The 26,978-nt window shown below is 35.6% G+C and overlaps 1 protein-coding gene across 1 annotated transcript in view; it reads right to left on the reverse strand.

Moving 5' to 3' along the window:
• Positions 1-2,457: 2,457 nt before the first annotated feature.
• LOC144968391 (POU domain, class 3, transcription factor 1-B-like) overlaps positions 2,458-26,978 on the reverse strand; it is a 25,958-nt gene continuing 1,437 nt past the window's right edge. Inside the window, exon 2 of the mRNA XM_078906691.1 lies at positions 2,458-6,137. Coding sequence (XP_078762817.1) covers positions 4,475-5,902 — 1,428 coding nt within the window. The 5' untranslated portion in view covers positions 5,903-6,137 and the 3' untranslated portion in view covers positions 2,458-4,474. The remainder of the gene's footprint in view (positions 6,138-26,978) is intronic.

Here is a 26,978-nt window from a genome sequence, read left to right on the forward strand (position 1 = left end):
AGTAGTAGTAGTAGTAGTAGTAGTAGTAGTAGTAGTAGTTGTTGTTGTAATAGTAGTAGTAGTAGTTGTAATAGTAGTAGTAGTAGTTGTAATAGTAGTAGTAGTAGTAGTAGTAGTAGTAGTAGTAGTAGTAGTAGTAGTAGTAGTAATGGTAGTAGTAGTAGTAGTAGTATAAGTGGTAGTAGTAGTATAGTAGTAGTAGTAGTAGTAGTAGTAGTAGTAGTAGTAGTAGTAGTAGTAGTAGTAGTAGTAGTAGTAGTAGTAGTAGTAGTAGTAGTAGTAGTAGTAGTAGTAGTAGTAGTTGTTGTTGTTGTTGTTGTTGCTTTTGTTGTTGTTGTTGCTTTTGTTGTTGTTCTTGTTATCGTCGTCGTCGTTGTTGCTACTGTAGTAGCAAAGGAACAATATGACCAATCAAAATTATTAAAGTATACTTTATCAATCATAGCACAATTTATGGCTCACGCTTCTGTACATCACAATAAATAATAAATACGGCACCAAAATCTTATAATAATTATTTGTCCCTTTTTTCTGGCACAGTGGGTATTTAAAAAAATAAAACAAAAACAAAATGGGAAAAAAAACAAAAAGAAAAAAAACAAGCAAACAAAAGTAATAAGAAATAATTAAAGTAACAAATTCCATTCTTTCCTTCTCACATACAATTGAAGTTTGTCATCTCTTTATCACTTCTCATATCCTTCAAATTAAATAACACAGGTAAACTTCATTATAACAAAACAATGAATATAATTATTATTATTATCATTATCTTTAAAATATTATCATTATCATACAAGACAACATGATGTTCATTTATGTAATTTATCATCACAAATAGTTTAATTATAGAGACTAGTTTCATTGTGTTTTAATTTTAGATTTAGTCCACATAACATTCACTCGTATATATATACACGTTTGCTTCAAATAATAAAATACAAAACAACAACACATCAAAATGGCACTCTGGCCCCCTTGGACACCATTCAGTTATTACGAATACTATGTGACCCAACGATATCAACCTGTAATCCTGTCGGCATGAACCAGCAGATACTGACAAATTTAACCCTCTCCTTACCACCCAAAGGAAAATCGTCACATTCGTTACGATGTAACCAACCATTTTAAAAATTCTGATTTCATTTTGTTATAGTTATAGCCATAAAAACTCGACACTGTGTTGCAGAGCTCATTTTTCTGAACAAACTATAGATAGTATGCGCTTGGCTAAGAAGCTCATAACATGGCCATCCGGAAGTATAACGGACCAACACACAAAACTGTGTGTATCCATGAACGTTTATAGTCGGGTTAATACAGTTCAGTGAGCATTACTCATAAACGCGGATGGCAAAAAACAATAACAAAGACCTGAGTGACATCATCTTCGAACTATCTATAAAATATACTCGTACTATTCTGTTTGAAAAATCTACTTTTGTGTTGGGTGAGTGAAGTTTCGGGTAAAATTCTGAAAAAAGCTGGTAGGGAGAGGGTTAAATTCTAAATTATGAAATTATTTGAATGATTTCGATCCATTGAGAACGATGTTTGTAGTTCCTCAAATACTCAAATCTAAAAGAATGAAATTGAATTTCACTAAAGTCCCTCTTAACAAACTACAAGACAATTAATGCTACATATAATTTTGTGTGCTGGTACGATTCATCTGGCGGGCAAAACAAGTAAGTGTTTTACCTGAACGTATAGCATCAATATTTACCGTTTTTAGTCTTTGTTATCTGTTTCATCTCAATGTTGAGTTGAAGAGCCGGATCAAAATGCATGATAATGTAATTTCTTTTCGCTCACCCGGTGCTATCGTGGGTTTGCGCCCATCGAAAAGAACTATAACTAAAACTACATAGTATATTATGGAAGGAGGGAGAGACAAAAAAGAATTGACAAGGATGGACAGCCCCACTCTCAGGGGAGAAAACAGAAAAGCATGGCTCAAAATAGCTGCAGATCCCATGTCTCCTCTACGATCGACGCGATCAGGAGACTGAGGTGAGGTGAGATAAGACTCTGAAAACGCCTTTAAAAAAAAGAAAAAAAGTTTAGGCCAGACACTTCAAATGCTGATAGACTAAGCAAGATGGTTCCCAACTTGTCAAAATGTGGCAGAAAGTCTTAAACAAGAGGCTCCATAGTGGTTAAGATAAATCAGAGCTGCCAATGCCTCGATTTAAGATTTACCTCTAGAAATTAGAAAATTAGGTAAACAAAAGAAGGTATTAAACTTATGGATAAGAACATTGTTATATTGATTGACCACGATGCAAAATTATTGAGATTCAACTATTTTTTTTTTAAAGTTTAGAAAACAACAATGAAAGGGGCGTGGTTTGTACAAATTTACCAAATTCAGTGTTCTCGGATACTTTTAAAACGGTTAGCAGCCTTCACATCGTGGCAAAAGAATTGTTTGTTTTTGTTTTTCCTATGTGGTTTTTTTATTTTTTTTTTATTTTTATTTTTTTTTTTTTGTCTTTCATATACTGACATAAATAAATATTGACTGTCTACCTGTGTCTTATGAAGAAAACAAAACAAATAAGTTTGTGTCCATGCCTACAATTCAAATACAAAATACTAGTCTGATGTATTCTGACAAAGCAAACAACCTTTTTAAATATTGACAAGAAAAATAATTATGCTTTAAATGGTATATTGTATTGCGATGACTTCAATCATATCGTTAAACTTTATCCCAGACATCTTTGATTGTATTATTTCTTTTTTGAAGTCCCAGGTTTAAGATTTTTGACAATTTGAAAGTAATCTGAATCGATCGATTTTTGAAGTGGATTTTTAAAAGGCCAAAATGGGAGAAAATTTGTTTTCTCAAATTGTGCAGAAATGTTGGACCATCCTTCGAAAGCATTGACTGTCCTAACTTTGAAAATCTTGACGATTCATGTCTGAGGTCGTTATCTCCAACTCATCCAGATTAGATTTTGATGAAATAAGCTGAGAAAGTGTCATGTCCTAAAACGTCCGAGTCCAAGTTATGAATTGTATTGACCTATCTATACAGTTTCATAGTTATAATTCTTTTACGACTACTCACATCATCCTTTAATCACAGACTATCATCAATAATATAACACATCGTATTTCTCGTTGCTGAGTAATAATAAAACATAAATAAACAAAATTGGTTCAATGTGTCCTGACCTACTTCCAGATATGAAGTTCCTGACACACTGTGAGTGTAGTGATAACTGTTATGACAACAATGCTAAAAATGACAGTCTTTCAATGAAATGCATTCCATAAGTATTCATGAGGGATCAGGAATAAATTTAGTGAGTTATGTCATTGCATAATTATGATTTGGCTAAGTGTAATTCATTGTGTATTAGTAATCGGCCAAGTCAATTCATTACAATATTATCACCCACACAACAGGCTACACACTTCATTAATAATTTATAAGAACCTTTTTGTTTGTTGTGTGTTTCAAACCATTCGTGCTGTATGGTAATAGTGGTAGGTAAAGGCCGAGTAATTTTTTTTATACAAAAATAATTCCACTACTGTGACAAAGTGTGCTTTTCGTGATGCTTTTAGCTACAATAACGATAATGAAAATGATGGTGATGATGATGATGATGATGATGATGATGGCAATGACAGATTCGATGATGACAATGATGATGATGACGATGATGCGATGATCTCATGATTATAACAGTCATCCAGTATGTATAATTGGCCCATTCAGTCCTTCATTCATTCATTGATTCATTCATTCATGTATCCATTCATTCAATCATCAATTCATTCAAACATTGATTCATTCATTCGTATATTTATTGACGATCTTCCATACCAACGTATCACCATGATCTTTTTCTCATTTATAAAAGAAGAACATAATAGAATTGAAAATATTGTCACATTGTAGTAATTGTCTTATTTAGATATTTTGGAATGCGTGAAATGACTTTAAAAAACACTTTAAAAAAAAGGCAAACTCTAAGTCATTTGAAACGATCCGCAAATGTTGTAGAATGGAAACCAAATGTCTTTCATCGTAGTTCGTGGTGGCGATAACAGTCAGCGCTTAGCTACTTGCTTCAATATACTACTTAGAGCAAATCGCTGACCAATCTGCTTAACGAAACCACGTTTTATCTTACATGTGATGCTTCAAAGAATAAATTGAATTCTCTTCTGACTTAAGAACATTATTGTTGTTGACTTTGTCGTCGTCTTCATCGTTGTATCTGCTGCTATGGGGTTGACTAAAGAAACTGTTACGGTTCCGTTCAAGGTAAGAATGAAGCTGTAGGTACCGAGAATGTTGAAATTGGTAATTCATCAGAAGCGAATCATGTTCCGTTTGAAAGTCTCTTTGTTGCTGGAGCTTTTGTTGCTGCTGCGGCTGCGGCTGTTGCTGTTGCTGCTGCTCGTGGCGCTGATCATGTGCAATTGATTGTTCATACTGCTCCACGCCTAGTCAATGGGGAGGAGAGTTTTTTATAAGAATAGGTTGTAGCTGTGATGACTGGTGATGGGGGTGATGTGACTGAAGCTGCTGATAATGGTGAGAAATGGGTGGGGGTGGGGGAGGGGAGTGAGACACTGGGTGGTGGACGTGTGGGTGATGAGGATGTCCCGTCAAGGTGTGAGACAAGAGGGATGAAACCTGAGACATTGGGGATAATCCTGAAGGGTGGTTGTTCATGGAATGCGGTGTTAGGGAGTTGCCGTAGGGGTTAGGATTGCCTGGAGATCCTCCACCATTACTGCCTCCGCCAATGCCAGAGTGAATTGGGCTGCATGAGTCGTGTAAAGGGCTACCGTCATGGACGGATGAACCATCTTCGTTGCCATCGGGCATAATGATTTCACCATTTGGTCCTATTGTTCCTGGAGGAGTCATTCGTTTCTCCTTTTGACGCCTGTTGCAAAACCACACCCGAACTACTTCCTTTTCTAGTTGTAACTGGTCTGCTAGGTGAGAAATTTCTGGGGCAGATGGCTTAGGACATTTTATAAAATGACTCTCCAAAGCCCCTTTGACTGTAACTTCAATGGAAGTTCTCTTCTTACGTTTCCGACCTTGAGCTGCAATTTTGTCTATACTGGTAGGAGAACCTGTTGTAGAATCGGCTTCTTCCAACCACTTTTGAAGGAGTGGCTTAAGTTTACACATGTTTTTGAAACTGAGTTGCAAAGCTTCGAATCTACAGATAGTAGTCTGACTAAAGACGTTTCCATATAGAGTTCCTAAGGCAAGACCAACATCGGCTTGTGTAAAGCCAAGCTTGATTCGGCGTTGTTTGAATTGTTTTGCGAAGGCTTCCAGATCATCAGAAGTTGGGGTATCTTCGTCAGATGGTGGTTGAGGATCAAGTTCGTGATCTGGCTCCCGGAGGACGTGATGCATTTGGTGTGTGGGAGACATCATCCCAGCCATACCCATATGGTATCCCTGAGGCTGCATGTGGGAATGAGATACGTTCTGTAAGGAAGACAAGTTCTGAAGTGGAGGCATCTGCCAGTTATGTTGAGCTAGCTGCATTTGATGATGGCTTTGCGGCCGGTGATGGAGCGTACCTCCATGCCCTTCCATTCCTCCGGTAACCTGACCGCCGACTCCTTTCATATCTTGATGATGTAATGGACCTCCCATGGAAGCCCAGTGACTGGAAGCATCGCCTCCAGACGGACTGAGCCACGGGTTGTGATGTTGGCCTAGATGGTGCCCATTGTGATGATGTTGTGGCGGTATGTACTTCATCTCAGGTAAATCCCTGTGGGCTGAGGGTGAGTACTGTTGAGAGTTGGGCACGTGCATGTTGTGATTGGTCATGGGCTGGCCCGTGTTGAGTGATGACGGCACACTGGAGGCCAAATAAAGGGAGGCGCCCGGGGCCGCCATGGAGTAACAGTCCACAGCTATTGTTGCAGGTGGGTGGGGACACGCGTTGAAAAAAAATTATATGCAGACTCTGTAGAGAAGACGCTGGTTCTGCTTCCTCGAAGCAGATGTTTTATAGATTTGAAGGCCAGACGTAAGTTCTGGTTTTATCTTGGAATTTATCTAGCCGGATATTTAGAAATACGTTTAGCTCATAATACGGTGAACATGGGCTTAGTCCATCTTGTGAATGATTCTGTTGGAAGAAAGAAAGAAAGAAAAATGTAATCAAATTTGTTTGTTTTGTTTTGTTTTTTAATTTATTATTCAATTGGTATGAATATTATCGTTTTCGTTTTTAGTTTCATCTTTTTGCATTCGGTTTTCTCTTTCACTTTTAGTGCAGCAATGTGATCTTGTGGTATAACACTGGCTTTTGGACCGAAAGGCTCAGGATTCGAGTCCTGCCCTTAGTTGAGTCCTTGTAAAAAGGCGCTTTCTTTCACAGCGCCTAGGTTTAAAATTAGTGAGTGGCCGCTAACAGCGTTGTCTTTGTCAGTAAAAAATTGTAACATCGCCTGAGTGTATGTGTGTGTGTGTGTGTATGTGTGTGTGTATGTGTGTGTGTGTGTATGTGTGTGTGAATGTTGTCTCTTCAATGAGGAAAAATCCAATTTTTTTTTTAAAACGTGAGCAACTATATAACACAATATCCACTAAACGTGCTCAAAGCGCTTTGCAAGGGGCCCTAGCCAAGAGAAACATTAAGCACGTAGAACATGACAGGACGCCTGTTAGGCGAAATTACACATTTCTTTCCGACAAATTGTTAACGACCAGGAAATCATTTTTTTTTTCACCTGAGTACGGTAAGAGAATGTGAGTAAAGAGCCTTTTTCAAGGACTCAACTATGGGCCGCTCAGAGCGGGACTCCAACCCAGGACCTATAGATCTGAAGGCGAGTGTCATACCACAGCAAGGCACATCTTATCCCATTTTGGCTTCAAAACAAATCTATATGATATTATACAGCTTAAATCTGTATCAGTGACAGGTTTGTATTGGTATTGATGATATGCATATAGGTAACATGCTCACAACATCCGACAGCCGGATATAAGGTACCAACACACAGAACTATGATGAACTATGCTTGATATAATTTAGTAAGAAGTAATCATCAAAATTGCTGTCTAAAATTAATAACAGAGCCGAGTGACGTCAATTTCGTTCCTTTTATATTTTGGGTTTGGCCGACAACTAAATGACCGAGGTCGTGTCTTTATGTTTTGTTTTCTTTTTGTTTGTTTGTTTTTGTTTTTATTTTGGTTGTGGTACTCACTCTCTCTAGATACTGGAAATCAATTTCAATTTATAGGATAATCCTGTCACTCATTTCCAACTCACCGACTCAAAACAAAGGCCTCAGTATGTTATAGTGGAAATGAGATCTGTCACTGTGCTTTGTATCTTTAATGTGTCACTATTCACTATTTAATTAACACACACAAAGCACGGTTACGAGGACTATGACAAGTAAATAATAAAACACGCATTCATTAAGTATTATCTTAAAGTGATAAAACCCTAACCTTCGCCTTTCTTTTTTTTTTGGTTCCATTTACCATTTTTTTTCCACTTTCATGTATGTTATCAAATTGTGTGATTTATTGGCGAAAACCTAAGATTGAATAAACTTCAAAAAACGTTTTTCTTTTAATTTAACCAGTTAACTATTATTGTACTCAGGAAAAAAAAAAGAGAATTTAATAATTTAATGGCCAGAATTCTCGTCCTTCAGCTATCGATCGACCTCCACTGTGCTAGTAGCTAAACTTGCAGGTGGCTGTGATACAGTTGTTAGGGGGGAGAAAGACTTCCGAAGCTGAGTTTGCGAAATGAATTTGGAGGTGTAGCCAAAGCTACTACTACTATTACTACTCCTACTACTACTACTCCTACTACTACTACTCCTATTACTACTACTACAACTACTACTACTACTACAACTACTACTACTACTACCACTACTACTACTACCACTACTACTACTACTACTACTACTATTACTACTACTACTACTACTACTACTACTACTTCTACTACTCCTCTACTACTACTACTACTACTACTACTACTACTACTACTACTATATTGGCAAAAAATCTCAAACCTGGAACTTCGCGACAACAACAGACATTTTAGCATCTGTTTTTTAACCCATGCATAATTAATACCGTTTAGTTGTTTAGTCACACATGTATCTATTGCTCTCATTAACAAATAATGTCCTTCCCAATTCAAAAATGTACTTTGATAAAAACTATATTATTGTAAATGTAAACATTGTGCATTCCATATTTCATTACAGTGCAAGCAGGCTAATTTTCCATTTAATTTCAAAACAATATGTGACCCTTTTTCTCAAAACCGTGTTATGTTGACGTGAACCAGATACCAAAATAAAACTGATTTCAAGAATAAAATGAACAGAAATGTGATTATTTTTTTTTAATGTTTTTTTTTTAACTTTGGAGAAATTCTAATAATTCTCTTCAATAAAACATTCAAAGTTTTCGAAAGTTTAAAAAATTTGACGATTAATTTAATTTTATACATCTGAATTAACCAGACATAAACGCTTTCAGGACGATAAGTCACACAACACGTGGGTATATGAAAGCATAAAATATCACTTTATACTCCTAGTGGTACGTGTGCACTGCTACATGCACCACATACATGGTTGATATGGCGGGTTTGTTTGTTTTGTGTTTCGCTTGTGGGTCTTTTTTTTTTTTTTTGGGGGGGGGGGGGGGGTGGTTCTTTTATTTTTTCTTATTTCTTTTTTTTTTTAAGACAGCCCCCGAGGGTCGTCGGAGGTCATAACTTACGCCATGTCTTTACTGCCGTACTCTGGAAAGTACCCCAATTATAAAAATTTGGCCAGTAAACTCGTCCATCAAATAATATCGATCGATTTAAATGACCGTCATTTTGGCAAAAACTCTCAAACCTGGGACTTCGCGAACACCCAGGTTTGAGAGTTTTTGCCAAGATGAGGGTCATTCAAATCGATCGATGTTTGAAGGACGAGTTTTCTGGCCAAATTTCCAAAATTATTTTTCCAGAGTGCGGCAGTTTACTTTTTATAAGTTCAAACTGTGCTGTGTTCAACCCGTGTGTATTATTTATTTGATTAACCTTCAAGTACACTTTTAATAAACACAGTTGTGTGGCCTAGATTTAATTATGCTGCACAAAGGCAATACTTAAGACGTTTATGGCATTTTGTGCCATTCTGTAGATTGGAAAACACAAATTTGATAGTTTTAACCATTTGACAGTTTCGGAAGAGGCTGAAAAATTGATAAATTATTGTTTAAAGGAATTCGATCACCATTATAGAAATTGGTCGCCAGGGTTTCAATTTTTTTAAAGGCGGATTCGGTAGATAATGAATAATGAAATGCCAAATTACCGTGTATCAAATTGATTCTTCAAATCAAAAAATGATAATAATAATTGACTGAGTTGAGGAATAAAACTCAATACCAGTAGATGATTGACTGAATAGATGAATAAATACGCGAATGAATAAATGAATGAACACATAAATAAACAAATGAATGAATACATGATTGAATGAATGAATCCACCAATGATTGAAATAAAGAGTGGATGGGCAAATTTTAAAAAGTGGATGTATCTATCGATCCGTTGAGTAATTAACGGATTAATTAATTAATTGATTAATTAATTAATGAAATTGGGCCAAAGTCATAACAATCAAACGGAGCAATACTGCCAGAATCGATAACAAATTAGTTATTTGTAATAAGTAATACACAAGAAGGTAAACGGAAAGGCAGTTTAAATGGCTGAAAGATTAAATGAATGAATGAATGAATGAATGAATGAATGAATGAATGAGTGAAGGCATGATCGAATGGATTATTGTATGCATTGATGCTAGTAGGGATTGCTAGATTATTGGATGAATGAATGAATGAATGAATGAATGAATGAATGAATGAATAAATAAATGAATATATACAAGAACTAACAGATGAATGACTGAACGAATGAATGAATGAATGAATGAATGAATGAATGAATGAATGCATGAATCTATAGATTGACGAATAGATGAATAAATGAATGAATCTATAGATGAACTAATATGAATGAATGAATAAATGAATGAATGGATGAATGAATGAATGAATGAATTGTAAAAACAGCGACGCTTCCCCCGATAACGACTTTAATATCTCTAGCAAATGGATAACTCTGAATTATAAAATTGGAGATTACATTTCATATTATCACATATCATAATTGTAACTTATTTTACGACGCTTTTCACCTTGAGACTGCGACGATAACAAGAAGATGTTTAACCATAAAACCACGAGCCGCAGAGCATAACAATAATATTTTCTTTAAAGCAGATAAAAAAAAAAAAAAGAAAAAAAGTCATAAGGCGAACAAGAGGGTCAGTCAAGCATAGGAAGAAAGGGGTAGCAATAATCCACGGGGGAAAAAGGCAACTTTGAAAGGGGATACCGAGTGGCAGTGGCGGTTCTAGCCTATTTACAGTGGTTGGGCAAAGATGATCCGGTCATATATATATATATATATATATATATATATATATTATTTATTTATTGTTTTTTTTTTTTAATTATAATTTTTTTTTCACCTTTAAAAAAAATATTTCAACCACAAATAATCACATTCACAATGAAATGACAATACCAGTAGATTTTAATTATTCCAAACGTAATCAAAAAATAATCACGAAAGAGAATACAACTAAAAACTAAAGCGACGAGACATAATGCGACAACACCTTGACAATAGAAGTCCATTTCGTTCACTCGAAAAATTAAAGAGATGCTTTAATCCCTCAACGGCGAGATTAATATTTCTGTTACATTACTGGTTTTCAGTAGTATGTAGTAACCTTAAAGTTTTCATCGAGAAGCAACAACAGCGATATGACTCGAGTTTCATTCAGAGCTGAAATTGCATCATTTTTACTGCTGTCTTGGTGGTTAGAATGATTGTGCCGGTGGTGGTAGTGGTTGGAATAGTGGTAGCGGTGGTGGTGGTGGTGGAGGAGGAGGAGGAAGACGAGGCGGTGAGGGAGGATGTAATTATGATAGTGGTTTTGGTGGTGCTGTTGGTTAGAATGATAGTTGTGGAGACGATTGTTGTACTTGTTGTTAATATTGTTGTTGTTGTTGTTGTTGTTAATGATGATGATGATGATGATGATGATGATGATGATGATGATGATGATGACAACCACGATGTCGTCGACAATGATGGTTACCACCATACGATATTACAAAGTTTATTTAATCTTAGGCTTTCGCCAATAATTCACACAATACAATTAAGACAAAAGAATGTTATCAATCTCTCCTCATGCATTCGTTATACTATCACAATAACGACCGTGTTATCTTTACTCCTTCCCAATGCTATCTATACAAGAGTGCTATGCTCCTTCCCCAACCAACCCCTAGCTTCCCGCCTCTTCGTCGCGAACTATCTTATGTATGTATTAGCTTCAGGACGGGCAAGTACGGAATCTGCCCACCCTTCCTTTAAACGTCTTTATTTCCTCTATAACTTAGAATTCAACTCTCTCCTTACTCAGAAGAGTATTTCTCGTATACTAATTCAATTGTTGAGAAAACCAAAATGGTGGTTGTATTAATATTTATTTAGTCGTGACTTTTGAATAAAATGTTTTGTTTTATTAGAGGAAATACAATAGAAAATTACTTTGTTTTTGCAAAATTATTTAGTCTGGCAATAAAAATACAGCGGTAATTACTTTAAGAATAATAAAAAAAAGAACTAACAAATTAATTTGTTAAAAAACAAAAACAAAAAAACAACAAAAAACAAATAAGAAAACAATTTAAATAAATGAGTTTTGAGAAGTACTTAAGAAAACGAGAAAAAAAAAGAAATAATTTAAATGGATAAACAAATATATAAAAACAACACAAATTAATACTAAATTGATATAATATTAGTAAGTTAATAAATTTAATTCAATACTGGAACCTTCCCAAAGTCATTACATCAATGGTACCAGCACAAGTAAGGCAATAAATAAAAAAAGTTCGTTTGCCAAAAGCTCTATTCAGTGTTCACTGGTTATTAAGGTGGGCTCATTTGAATTAGCCCGACCTAGTACTAGAGAGGCCAGACAGCAAAAATCGGAGTTAGTTCACCGTCAGGCGACGTGACGATGAGATGACGATGTGGGCGGAGTGGAGTGGTTGGGGAGGGGAGGGGGGGGGGTTGATAAAAAGAACAGGAGCGTATCCTGGTTTATGCATTACGGGGTGCATGGTCATTCGCAATCTATCAAAAATACACACAAATTGATTTCAGTACGAAGTATCAAGTTTAAGTAGTAACTTTTGAAATTATCTAATTTAGATTAGATTATTTCGGACCTGGTAATACAGCTTATAACTTGAAAAAAACAGGCTGGTATTTGCCCACCCTGCCCATTATTACCAGCCGTCCCTGCCGAGTGGCGCTGTATACCGATTTATAGAATGTCGATATTGAGCAGATTAGAGGGTGGATAGATGGATGAATGAATGGATTGATGAATGAGTGAATGAATGAATGGATGAATGAATGAATGAATGAATGAATGAATGGATAGATGAATGTGTGAATAAATCAAAGGGTGGATAAATGAATGAATGAATAAATGGGTGGATGGATGGATGGATGGATGGAAGGATGGATGTAGAGATGGGTGAATGAAGGAATGGATGGATAGATGGAATGATGATATATCGACTGGATAAACGGATGGATTAATAGATGGACGGATGGATTGATTGGTGGATGAAGAGTGGATGGGTGAATGGATTGATAGACGGATAAATGGATGGATTGATAGGTAGAATTGTGAGTGGGTGAATGAATGGATTGATAGATGGTTAGGTGGGTAGGTGGAAGAGTGAATAGATTAATGAATTGATAGATGGATAGATTGGTGGATGAATGGTTAGATGTATAGATATATGGTTGGATTTATGGATGGATTGAAAGATAGATGGATGGATGGATGGATGGATGGATTGATAGTAGAATGGATTTAAAGGCTAAATTGATAGATGGATTGATAGATAGATGGATGGATAGTCTGGGGTAGATGTTTTGACGGATGGATTAAAGAATGGATGGATAATCGGTGGAAATAAACGGATGGACGGAGAAATGAATGAAGAAATGATATGTCTGGAGCGATAGATGGTTAATAAGATTTATAGATAGATTGATAGATGGATAAACGAATTTGCGAGGTGAATAGATTGATGAAAGGATGAATATACTATGCCTGGAGTCAACAAAAGAATAGACTGACGTTAGAAACGATTTCATGTGCTTTCAAATGGATTAATATTACACATACATTTTTAAAAAATCTTTATCGGAACTACATAATATTTGTTATTGTTTTGTCAGCTCTAAGTCGTGAGTACTCATTTGATAGAAAATGAACCGATTTGATAAATTAATAAAAAATCGGAATGAACAACCTATGCGTAAAACTATTAAATTAACGATTAGTGCACGGATAACTTTGATAACGACATATTAACAAATGTTAGATGGAGAGTTACAGTTATCTTTAATTATTTTTCTAAACCTTGACTTAAAGGGCAGCATACGCTAAATTTGATCACAGCGCTTCCCAAACGGTACCAAGCTTGCAGCAACACATAACATGCAAGAATGAATGTAGGGCGAGAAAATGCTCATTAATAGCGTTATCACATTGGGTTTATATTTTTCTCTGTCGGAGACAATGACGAAGTACTTATTATTATTATTATTATTATTATTATTATTATTATTATTATTATTATTATTATTATTATTATTATTATTATTATTATTATTATTATTATTATTATTATTATTATTCATTATCATCATCATCATCATTATTATTATTAATCATTATTATTATTATTATTATTATTATTATTATTATTATTATTATTATTATTATTATTATTATTATTATTATTATTATTATTATTATTATTATTAATATTACTATTATCATTATTATTATTATTATTATTATTATTATTATTATTATTATTATTATTATTATTATTATTATTTAATTTCCAGCACATTGTATAACTTTTAGATGAACACCTATTACACACAAAAATATTCCTTTTTAAAAAAAAAAAGTCACATAGAGCACGATTTAAAAAAAAAAAACATTAGAGGAAACGAAGTTGAGTCACTCAGCTCTTTGTTATTACTTATAGACAGCCTGTTTGTGATTTGCTCTCACTAAATAATATCAATCAAATAATAAACGTTAAACGTTAAAGGTTACACACAGTTTTGTGCGTTGTTATGTTAGATTTAGCTGGCGAATATGTGAATATTTTACCTATCCGCATAGCATCAATAAGAAGTCACTATAGATGGAATAAAATTGACGTCATTCAGCTCTTTGGTATTGTTTTTTTCGTAGTCACTAGATTCTGTCAATTAGATCGTAAACGGTTACGGTTACACAGACTAACGAAAAGATGACAAAGGAGAGGCTTCAGATTTAAACAGTACAGACAACGGACCTTTCGGGTTAAAAACCCTTCGTCAACACAACCATAAGCAAGCAAATGAATGTTGAAAACAAATTAATAAGATTATTTATTTTATATGTTTTAACGCTCATTTGCATATTATTATGCTGACGAAGGGTTTAAACCTGAAACGTCCATTGTCTGTACTGTTCCCATCCGAAGCATTTCCATTATCATCTATCTATTCGTCAGTATTTTCACAATCCCAGGCTTCAGGTAGCCCTCACCGCTCTCTACTTTTCCAAGGTGACACATAATAATTTTCTGTTTGTACGTTATGGCCTGCTGGCGGATATTATGAGTATTTTAGATAATCGCATAGCATCATCACATAATTCAGCACACCTATCATGGGGCACAACTGGGCGGGTGAACCAAACGTTACGTTTACGGGGCAAATCTCTTTATTGGCGGTAGTTAGTCGAATCGTTTTGCGTGTCACAGTCTATTGCGTATCAATGCAGAAAGAATTGCACAGCGGTGCACTGTAGCAGCAGCAACGGTTATAAAATATAGCTTTCGTCGCTATTATCATTATCATAGTTATTATCTTATGTCTTTTGTACCGCGCGATAAAAGACTTGTAACACTGAGACTGTCATCAATGTACATAATATCATCGCCCAGTAACTTTTGTCATCGCGAGTCCTGGCCTTTTGTTCCCAGTTTTAAGAGTTGTCTTTCTATCGTATGAAGCGTATTGATACGTTTTCGACATGCTATGATACCATAAAAATAGGATGATGGATGACATACAATACAACATTACAAAACATTCCCTACACAACAAACACGCCTAGACATATAAGGATAATACAAAATATTTTTATGTGTTCGTTTGTCAAGTGAATAATATGCGTGTATTGTGTGTGTGTGTGTACATGCGTGTGTGTTTGTGTGTGTGTGTGTGTGTGTGCGTGCGTGTTACAGTTTTATATCGTTTCCTCTATGATATTATAGGAATGTTTGGAACAATTATGAGGGCAGAATTTATGTTAAAGCTTAGCTAAATAGGTGGATAAGTTCAATGATCTTTGCTTAGAATAAGTATACGAATCCTGAAAATAATGTTGTTGTTGTTGTTGTTGTTCTTGCTATATAAAAGTTACCATCTTCTTATTTAGGTCGTTCTAAGGCACCGTGTGTTGAATACACATTATGGTTAATTAACCCTTAACGGCTGACCTAAATGTGTATAAATTAGAAAAGAAAAAAAAAAAAACCCGTCAGGCCATATCATTATCAACACAGGATAAAATTAATTAAGCTTAACTTGGCATTGCCTGAAAAAAAAAATCTGAGTAGAGTTCGAAAGGGCCACTTTCCGTAATACAGGCACAGAATTAGTAGTGAAGAATCAGTACATCACCACCTTCTCGATTGTTCTTATAGATAGAAAGCGCTTGGCTAAGAAGCTCACACACAACATTGCCATTCGGACAAACACACATAACTGTACTGAAACCATAAACTATTATAGTCTTGATGATACAGTTAAGTGAGAATTACTCATAAACGCGGATGGCAAAAAGCAATCATAAAGACCACCTTTGTCTTGTAATATACTATCGCCTAATAGACGTCATGTCTCGTTCTACACGTTAAATGTTGCTGTTGATTAGGGACTCCTTATAAAGCGCTTTGAGCACATTAAGTGGATATTGCCCCACAAGTGTTTTCTTTTTTGTTGTTGTTGTTTTTTTTTTGTTTTTTTTTTTTTTTGAGTACGTAATCGTAAATCCGAAACGGTTCCGGAGAAATAAGAACGGTTTGCAAGCCGGCCATAGGAAATGGTCTCTACCTACCCATCATCAATGGGGAAATTTGGGAAGACATCGCGTTTCCATAGACTAACATTTAGTGATGATAATGGACCTAAATGTGTAGGCTAACTAATTCTGTTATTGGACGTTTTACGAGACCTGCTTACAACTATGAAAAATTCGTAGAATTTCGAAATTTTGGCTCCAATTTTAGAACTTCACAATAATCATCTCTAAGTCATTAAAACTTATTGAAAATGATTGTTGATACCGGACTTCTTAATTTTAAGGATTTCGACGTGTTTTTTACAAAATCCTTGTGATGGTTAAGTATTGATCCATAAAGGTAACAATAGTGACTAGATATTATTTTTATCTCCTAAAAACAACGATTTTAAAAAAAAAATTCAAGTAGGTTGGTTTGTTTTTTTTTTTTTACACAAAAGCTAGTCTGCGCCCGGCTAAGAAGCTCAAAACATTGCCATCCAGATCTATAACGGACCAACACACAAAACTATGTGTAACATTGAACGTTTATAGGCCGGTTAATACAGTTTAGTGAGAATTACTCATTAACGTGGATGGCAAAAAAAAAAAAAAGATAAATAATAAAAAAATAAAAAAATAAAAAAAACAAAGACCTGAGTAACGCCAACTTCGTTCTATCTATAGACACCGAGATAAGAAATGACAAATGGTATCCTTTCGCTGGACCTGGAAGAAAAGGGAGGGGGGGTGTGAGAGAGAAAAAGAAAGAAAGAAAGAAGAAGAAGAAGAAGAAGAAGAAGAAGAAGAAGAAGAAGAAGAAGAAGAAGAAGAAGAAGAAGAAGAAGAAGAAGAAGAGGAAGAAGAAGAAGAGGAAGAAAAAGAAGAAGAAGAAGGTGAAGTGAGTGGTGGGTGAGTGAGCGAGTGAGTGAGTGAGAGTGAGAAAGAGGAAGGGAGAAAGGCAGTGAGAGAGAGATTTGTTTGTTTGTTGCTTTAGGTCTCTTCCAACACAATTGAGGTTATATGAGAGACCGCTGAAACAAAGAAACACGCAATCTAACAAAAATAGTACAAATGTAAATCAAAATCATGACCTAAAGATATCATAAGCTAAATTATAAATAACCAAGAACAAACAGGCAGAAGATTTACAGAAAAAAAAATATCCCCTGTCAAAAATACAATCACAAACCAAAGAAGCAGGATAGGCTAGTAAAGAGAAGAAGAAACGACATCACTATCGGATCGTACACCCATGCGAACATCATAGGTATATGATTCAAAGGTGATGCTCCCATCCAACCACCCGCAGAGAGAGAGAGAGAGAGAGAGAGAGAGAGAGAGAGAGAGAGAGAGAGAGAGAGAGAGAGAGAGAGAGAGAACATGTGTGTAATTCATGTATAATAACATTGATGATCTGTGACAACAGAATGAATAAACTATCAATAAATTATATCGGCAAAACGAGGCAAGGCCGCCCATAAATGTCCCATGGGTGTCACTCACAACACACTACACCTGATTCTCTTACTACTCACGCGCAAGGCATAACCACTACACATACACACATATATACACACACACACACACACACACACACACACACACACACTTCGTTGATCAATAAGCTATTATAATTTAAGGTTCACTCACATAATTACAAGTTCAAATGTACAGATGTGACAGTGAAACAATAGTTATTGTTTTTAATATCATTATTATAATATCGGACTTTCAATTCACCATTGTAATACTGTAACGTGTGTATAGATAGAGTGGCCTATAATTAAAATTATTATATGTCATTGTAAAGCCAGGTGTTCTGTTTATGTTTTGTTGTGGCTTATTTATATATTATATCTTCTTTCCCATTCTTCTATGTTTTCCTTTTTTTTTATGGGTTTGTTTTCATTTTAATATATATTTTTTCTGAGGTTGATAGCATAAATACAAGCGATGTTATTATCATCATCATCATCATCATCATCATCATCATCATCATCATCATAATTATTGTATTTTTATTATCAATCTTAGTATCATTACTAATACCACTTGTATATCATTATCATTATATTATAAATACCCATTACTAATTTTTAAACATACCAAAACAACCTAGTAAATAAAGAAAGAGAAGCACAAACGTTCCTTTTTAAACGTGTGATAAGATTCACGCCACACGCCATATATACAGTTTATATTTGACTCTGTCCTTTGCCATCATTTACTTATAGATAGTATGCGCTTAGATAAGAAGCTCATAACATTGCCATCCGGAAGTATAACGGACCAACACACAAAACTATGTGTAACCGTGCACATTTATAGTGTGGTTGATACAGTTTAGTGAGAATGACTCACAAACGCGGATGCCAAAATACAATAACAAAATTTGACGTCATCTTCGTTCTATCTATAGATAGTGTGCGCTTGGCTAAGAAGCTCACAACATTGGCATCCGGAAGTGTAACGGACCGACACATAAATCTATGTGTAACCTTAAACGTTTATATAGTCTGGTTAATATAGTTTAGTGAGAATTACTCATAAACGCGGATGGCAAAAACAATAACAAAGACTCGAGTGACGTCAACTTCATTCAATCTATAGATAGTGTGCGCTTGGCAAAGAAGCTCATAACATTGCCATCCGGAAGTATAACGGATCAACACACAAAACTGTGTGTATCCATGAACGTTTATAGTCTGGTTAATACAGTTCAGTGAACATTACTCATAAACGCGGACGGCAAAAAACATCAACAAAAACCTGAGTGACGTCATCTTCGAACTATCGCCGGACACAAGAACCAACAGGACTTATAGTTTGACGTCATTTTTAGGTTTGTGCACCATCTAGTGAGTTGTCGTCAGTAGAGCTCAAGGACACAAGGGATTCCATTGGTTGAACTATTGAATACAACTCACGATTTGTTTTCTTTAGTGGCCAAAGACTTGTCTTTTGACGAATTTTTTTGGTCAGTGTCAGGCTATAAGTAAACGATTGCTACGGTTCCAGTGTCAGGCTATAGATCGTTCGAAGATGACGTCACTCGGGCCTTTGTTATTGTTTTTGCCATCCGCGTTTGTGAGTTGTTATCACTAAACTGTATTAACCAGACTATAAAAGTTCATGGTTACACAGAGTTTGTGTGTTCGTCCGTTATATACTTCCGGATGACAATGTTGTGAACTCCTTGGCCAAGCGCATTCTATCTATAAGTTAACGATTGCTACGCTCTGTACCCGATTGGACGGGTGTAGCTTTGAATACATAATCTCTTCTTCAACTCCAAAATCATGTTAAAAGGACAAAATCAAAATAATAATAATTTTTTTTTAAAGAACAAAAAACAAAACAAAAACAAAAACAAAGAAAGAAAAAAAAAAAGAAAAGAAAAACAACACTCCCATGAGATTTGAACCTCAGATCTCTCGATCAATAAACTGCAATTGGCTTAATCCCCGGCCCGGGTCGACTGTCTCCCCGCAAAAGAAAAATCGGTATGTTAATTGTCTTTGACGCTCGTTAACTTTATATTGTAGATTGGCTAGTTATGAAATTCTACGCTCTGTTGTGAGGTATTAAAATCTCATTGGGTAACCCCCCCCCCCCCCCCCCCCCCAAAAAAAAAAAAATACAACAAAAAAAAAAAAAAAACAAAAAAAAAAAAATACAAACAAAAATAAAAACCCCAAATAAGCAAACAAAATTCCGCTTAAGAATAAATAAAGAAATAAATAAACAAATGGATTAATAACTAGATAAATGAATCATCAAGCAAATAAATAAACACAGAAAAGAGCAACTAAATACGTTACTAAATATACTAAGTATTACGTAAACGAATATGTAGATGAATAAAGGAATTAATTGATGGATAAAAATGTTAATGGAAATAGATAGAAATATAGATGAATTAATAAATAAATGAAATAAGTAGATAAATAAATAAATAAATAAATAAATAAATAAAGAAAGAAATAAAGAAAGAAAGAAAGAAAGAAAGAAAGAAATCAATAAATAAATAAATTTATTCACCGTTCAAACAACGTCCAATTAAATTTACACGGCTACAGGTATATATGATGCCCTTATTAGAGTTGGTTTGTATAAACATTAACACCAGTGTCAGACTGTAAGTACCCGTATATTTGTAACAGCAACAATAATTAATTATGAACTGCGATGACAAAACAACGGAATCCGTGTCGCTTCCGTGTAGTAGGTATTGAAAATTGTATAATTGTCTCGCTTTGTTACCGTGATGGCGTGATGTGATGTACCGGAGTTTATCCCGGTTTCTGTAGTATGAAACGGACAATAGTTATTAATTGCGCATAGTCCTTGGAATAGGCTCTTTACTCACATTCTCTCATCGTACCCAGGTGTAAAATGAGTAGCTGGCCGTTAACTCTTTAAGATTCAACCCGACAAAAACCGACAACGGCATGATATTCATGGGCGGGGTAGTCAAGACTGGCCTCAGTAATTAAAATGTGAAGGAAATGACAGGCCTGTCCCTGTCGCAGGATGTTTTCAGCTTTGATTTTACTCACATTTTCTCATCGTACCCAGGTGTAAAATGAGTAGCTGGCCGTTAACAGCGTTGTCTTGTCTCTGTCGGGGGGGGGGGGGGGGGGGGGTGTAATGAAGCCTAACAGGCGTCATGAAATAATTGACAAGGTGACTCGTCTTACTATTTGATAAGTTAATTTGGAGAACCCTAAATATTTGCGAGGAAAAAAGGCTTTTTCAAACTGGCACTGTCTTGTCTATTTTACTTATTACAAACTACTGTATTTGTGGAAATTAACAAAGATCGACACGAATCTTTTCAGCCATCAACGATCAAAATCGGTCGGGTAATAAATAAAGTCTGTTAGTGCACGCAAATGAATCTGGCAACAGTCACAGGGCGGCCAGATGGCGATTCTCAACATCAAATGACCGATCATTGTGCCTTAGCAGATATTATGATAAATAGTCATTTGAGTTAATGGGTAATAGAATCAATCACCCTGAATTTAAAGAAAGTTACTCAAGCTACTTGCATAGATAGAATGAAGTCGATGCCACTCGGGTCTTTGTTATTGTTTTTTGTCATCCGCGTTTATGAGTAAATCTCACTAAACTGTATTAACCAGACTATAAAAGTTCATGGTTACACATAGTTTTGTGTGTTGGTTCGTTATACTTCTGGATGGCAATGTTGTGAGCTTCTTAGCCAAGCGCATACTATCTATTAAAAAAATGTTTTTTTTTTTTAAATAGCTTTATAGTTTTTAAATAAGCCAGTAATTCTGTGCCATGGAAAAAGAAATATGACAAATTTAACGGTACAACCTTAACCCCCCAATCCTATTTATTTTTTAAAAAAATAATAGTAGATAGATGAATATTAATATTTATATAGCGCATAATGCCAAATTTGTTTATGAAAATTACACAGCTGGTTTGTCTAAGGGAAACGATAGCGTGATGTTGGGTAGTGAGTAGTGAGTGCAAAGTTTTATGGTAATAATTATAACAACTATTTCTGGAATTTGGGAGGCGAGGTGGTCGAGTAGTTAATTAAGGCATTTCACTGTGACCCGGAAAGTCCTATGTTCGACCCCGTATTAGGAACCTTCGTGTTTCTCTCTCTCTCTCTCTCTCTCTCTCTCTCTCTCTCTCTCTCTCTCTCTCTCTCTCTCTCTCTCTCTCTCTCTCTCTCTCTTGAGCAAGATTATTAACTCCTAATCTGCTCACTTTGGACAACATGGTTGATTCCTGTGTATTTTTATTTTATTATATATTATCTTTATTCCTTCATGAAGTGCCGAGACGACTTCATCTATGCAACGAGAACGGGCGTAATTACACACACACACACACACACACACACACACACACACACACTATATATATATATATATATATATATATATATATATATATATTATTAATATATATATATATATATATATTTATCATTTTTATTTTGATTACTGGAATTAAGTCGTGACTGAAGGAACGAAATTGATGTCATTTACTTCTTTGTTATTGTTTTTATTACAGTCATCTTTGCGATTAGTTCTCACATAATTATATCAATCTGCCTATAAACGTTCAAGCTTCCACATAGTTTTGTGTGCTGGTAAGCTATAGATAGTATGCAGATGACGTCACTCAGGCCTTTGTTATTGTTTTTGCCATCCGCGTTTGTGAGTTGTTCTCACTAAACTGTATTAACCAGACTATAAAAGTTCATGGTTACACAGAGTTTGTGTGTTGGTCCGTTATACTTCCGGATGGCAATGTTGTGAACTCCTTGGCCAACCGCATTCTATCTATATCCCGCTGGTGGGTGTTTAGAGTATTTTACCTAAACGCATAGCATCAGTGCAAGATGAGCTAAAACTCAATCTTGCACGGGAAAAGCGGTCACTGAGATTTTTACTATTGCAAAGGGCATCTCTGCACAACGATTTATTAATTTATCAAATTGTTTTTGAGTTGAAGCGGTTTTGTAAACAATACAGTAAAATCATGAACAATAACATCTGCTATAGTGATTACAATGGGCGAAAATCGGTGGATCACAAATAAATAAGATCAACAGTCATAATAACAGTATCTAAGGCAAACATATTAGTATAGGTATGGTGGATGCTGCAGCTACGTTAAACGGGAATCACACGATAGATTCAATCAAAGTCTCTATTTGTACAAAATCGCATCAAAATAGAACTGATTTTAAGCTCAACTTACAACGGATATTGTAAGAGTGTTAGGACAACAAAGAAAAAAAAAAACAAGAAAAAAAAACACCTATCATACGAGTGATACTACATATGAGATTGGATTGACCATGTACATCCAAAAATTAATGTCTTTTACTTAGAAAAGTTAAAATTTGTCCTATATATATATGTACGGGACAAATTAATGGCATAATATCATAATATGGTAGAGAAGTCGTAATGTCACGTTTTCCTCGTTTCTAGTTCAAATGTCCGTGGAAGTGTGTAACCCGGAGCTCCGGACAATGTATGAAAAATGAATAGGTTGCGTATTAAATAACAAGGTGGCTTAACAGTCTTAATAACCGGATGTTTAGGCCGATTCGTATGATTACCGGGCATAAAAAAAAGAGCGAAGATAATAAATTATCTTTAGTGACGACCAGCATTTAGAAGATAGAAAATAAGATAGACATACCATCACTCTAAAACTAGGAGGTAAGTTGCTCAAAGTATGAAACCAGTCCTTCGGAAGACTAGCTTTACATTTCCAATCAGATTGGAAGCAATATTTTGAAATCACAACTATTAAAGCTAGTGTTTTAGATTTTCACATATAAATGGTTGTTGATGAAAGCTATGTACATGCCATTTTATTCTTTTTTTTAATTTTTGGTTTACACTGAGGAAATGAGCAAGTGCAGATACTATATTCTGTTTTTTTAACTTTGAAAAGTACTAGCAACGATTTCTTGGGAATTGGACAGCAGGGAGGTAGAGGCCCAGGTTGGAGAGTTCAATCTAAAAAGAGTCAAAATTTTGTAATTCTCGTCATTGGTGACCGTGGTGTCTGTTCGGTATCATGTCGGTGTGAACAAGATTCTAAATATTGATTCTATTTTTTAAAACTTGAACATTTATAATGAGCAATGCCTCTAAACGTGCTGCTCAACCGCTTTATAAGAGGTCCAAGCCAACAGCAACATTTAACTTGGGATGACGAGACAAGACGCCACTTAGTATTTTTTTTTTAATGAGCTTTTATACAGAGCAATATCCACTAAATGTGCTCAAAGCGCTTTACAAGGGTCCCTGACCGACAGCAACACTTAACATGTAAAACGAGACATGATGCCTGTTAGGGGATATTACCATTTTTTCGGACAAAGACAATGCTGTTAACGGCCAGGTAAGTACTCATTTTACACCTGACTACGGTGATAGAATATGAGTGAAGAACCTTTTCCAGGGACTGAACTATGCGCCGAGCGAGGCTCCCATACGGCAACGTCCTATCCGAAAGCAAGTGTCATAACACAAGACCATACAGCTACACATAGTACAATGTCAGCAAAGAGTCTTTTCCAGTTGGACTAGACTTGTCATGACACCTTGTAAGGCGATATTACAATATTGTTTTTCGACAGTGACAACGCGGTTAACACCTGAGAAGGGTAAAAGAGTGTGAGTATAAGTCTTTACCAAGGAATCAACTGTGCGCCGTTCAGACCTGGACTCGATCCCAGGACCTGCAGGTGCCGATTCAGCGCATCGTCCGTCAACTTGGTCATCTCGTTTATAAATGCGGGGATTTCAACTCCAATCCTATTGTACGGCTATGTGGTCTAGTGGCCATGACTTTCGCCTTCGGATTGAAAGAAGTCCCAAGGTTCGAGACCGCCTCTGAGCGGCGCATAGTTGAGTCTTTGGAAACGGATGTTTACTAACATTCTCTCAACGTACTCAGGTGTAAAATGAGTACCTGGCCGTTAGCATCGTTGTCTCTGTCCGCAAATATTGAAACATCGTCATGTATCGTCTTAGATGTTAAGAGCTGCTGTTGGCTAGGTCCCCTGGTAAAGCACTTTGAGCACGTTTAGTGGCTATTGCGCTATACATAAATACTCTATCTACATGTTATGCTTAAAATTTAACATTAAACAACGGGCTTACCCAATCTTAACACCGGAGATCGGTTACAATTTAGGCTGGGTATAAATAATGTCAATTGATATTCACATGCATATCATTAACTAACACAATATTTCAAATAGCTCAACAGTGTGGTTCTTTTTTAAAATGATAAATAGCAAGAGAAATCGGCACAAATCTAATTCACATTCATAATATCATTAACAAAATGTTTCAAATAGATGAGCAGCGTGATTCCTTTTTAAAGGATTAATAACAAGAAAAATCGGCATACATCTATCCAATTATCAAATGGCTCTTTATCACACTAGGGATTCGGATAGCTTAGTTGATAGAGCACTGGCTTCACACCCAAAAGAGATCGAGATTGATCCCGGGTGAAGTCGAGACTTTGTCCGATCACCCCCCCCCCCCCCCCCCCCCCCCCCCACCTACCCTCCTATCCACCCAGCAGGGAGTGGGTAGCTGGCAGAAATTACTTTTGCGATCGACTAGCGTTCTACCTATCCAACAGGTAGCAAGAAATTGCTATTGCCCATTTCACGTTATGGGATAAAACTCCGGTCCCGTGGGCCTTATGCCTCTGAAAGAATACTTTATCACAGTTCCGGTAACTTGATAGAAATGATATCTAACACACTAGCGGTAACAAAGCAATGGAAGTAGGAGGGTGTGTTTGTGTGTGTGTGTGTATGTGTGTGTGTGTGTGTGTGTGTGTGTGTGTGTGTGTGTGTGTGTAAAGCAGGGTAACCAATCCAAGAGGCAAAAATTTACGGAACTTTTACACAAACACATAGATCGATCTCTTTCTGAGTGCTGAACTCCAGTAAAAAGACAGTGTGTACTTTTTTTTCTGTTTAACAAGTGATTGGATGAGAATTTATAACATACGGAATTCCGTAAAGATACGGAAAATTGGCAACCTTGGGAAGTAACATGGTTTGGATCGCTATCACACTGATGACTAGGGATGTGACCCACCGCCTCACAACGGTATGATATCGGGATGACTCGATAAGAGTCTCTGATGCTTAAAATCGAATTAACCAGTTTTCTGATTTACTCTGGAAAAAAAAAAAAACAAAAAAAAAAACAAAAACAAAAAACACATGTATTTACAAATCTGGCCAGAAAACTCGTCCTTAAAATATCGATCGATTTAAAAGACCCTCATCTTGGAAAAAAAAAAAAAAACAAAAAAAAAACTATTGCGAGGTCCTAGTAGGTTTGGGAGCTTTTGCTCCCGCAATCCCTTATTGACATTTAGTTCACCCGAGACCCAACACCGCTTTGGTACGCCGGGTCACATAACGTTGTTATGAAATATATAGATAATGTGCGGCTATGTGGTCTTACGGTATGACACTCGCTTTCGGATCGGAAGATCCTGGGTTCGAGCCTCGCTCGGCGCATAGTTGAATCCTCGGAAAAGACTCTTTATCACATTCTCTCACCGCATCAGATGTAAAATGAGTACCTGGCCGTTAACAGAGTTTCTGTCCAAAAAAAAATAAATAAAATGTATTATCGCCTAACAGGCGCTATGTTTAGTTCTTTATGTTTCGTGTTGCTGTTGGTCAGAGACCCTTTGTAAAGCGCCTTGAGCAGGTTTCGTGGTTATTGCGCTATATAAAAGCTCAACTTAGATGTGACAATGGGGTCCGTTATTGGAATTGAATAATGGCTTGTTACATAATAGTGGGTATTGTGACTGTCTTGTGATGTACGACAGAAAGGTAATAGAGTAATACTGTACGACAATTACACATTATTTTATCATACAATGAATAGAAGAAATGAATATAATATTTCTATTATTATTATTATTATTATTATTATGTTAAGCCCCCAGTATAGCGCTTTGGGCACGTTTAGTGGATATTGCCCTGTATAAAAGCTCAATATTTTTTATTATTATTGTCATTATTTTTTTTAATATTATTATTATTATTATTATTATTATTATTATTATTATTATTTTATTATTATTATTATTATTATTATTATTATTATTATTATTATTAT

This window comes from Berghia stephanieae, chromosome 3 (genome assembly GCF_034508935.2).
Source record: "Berghia stephanieae isolate SIO BIC M18660-M18661 chromosome 3, UCSD_Bste_1.3, whole genome shotgun sequence".
Classification (NCBI taxonomy): domain Eukaryota; kingdom Metazoa; phylum Mollusca; class Gastropoda; order Nudibranchia; family Aeolidiidae; genus Berghia; species Berghia stephanieae.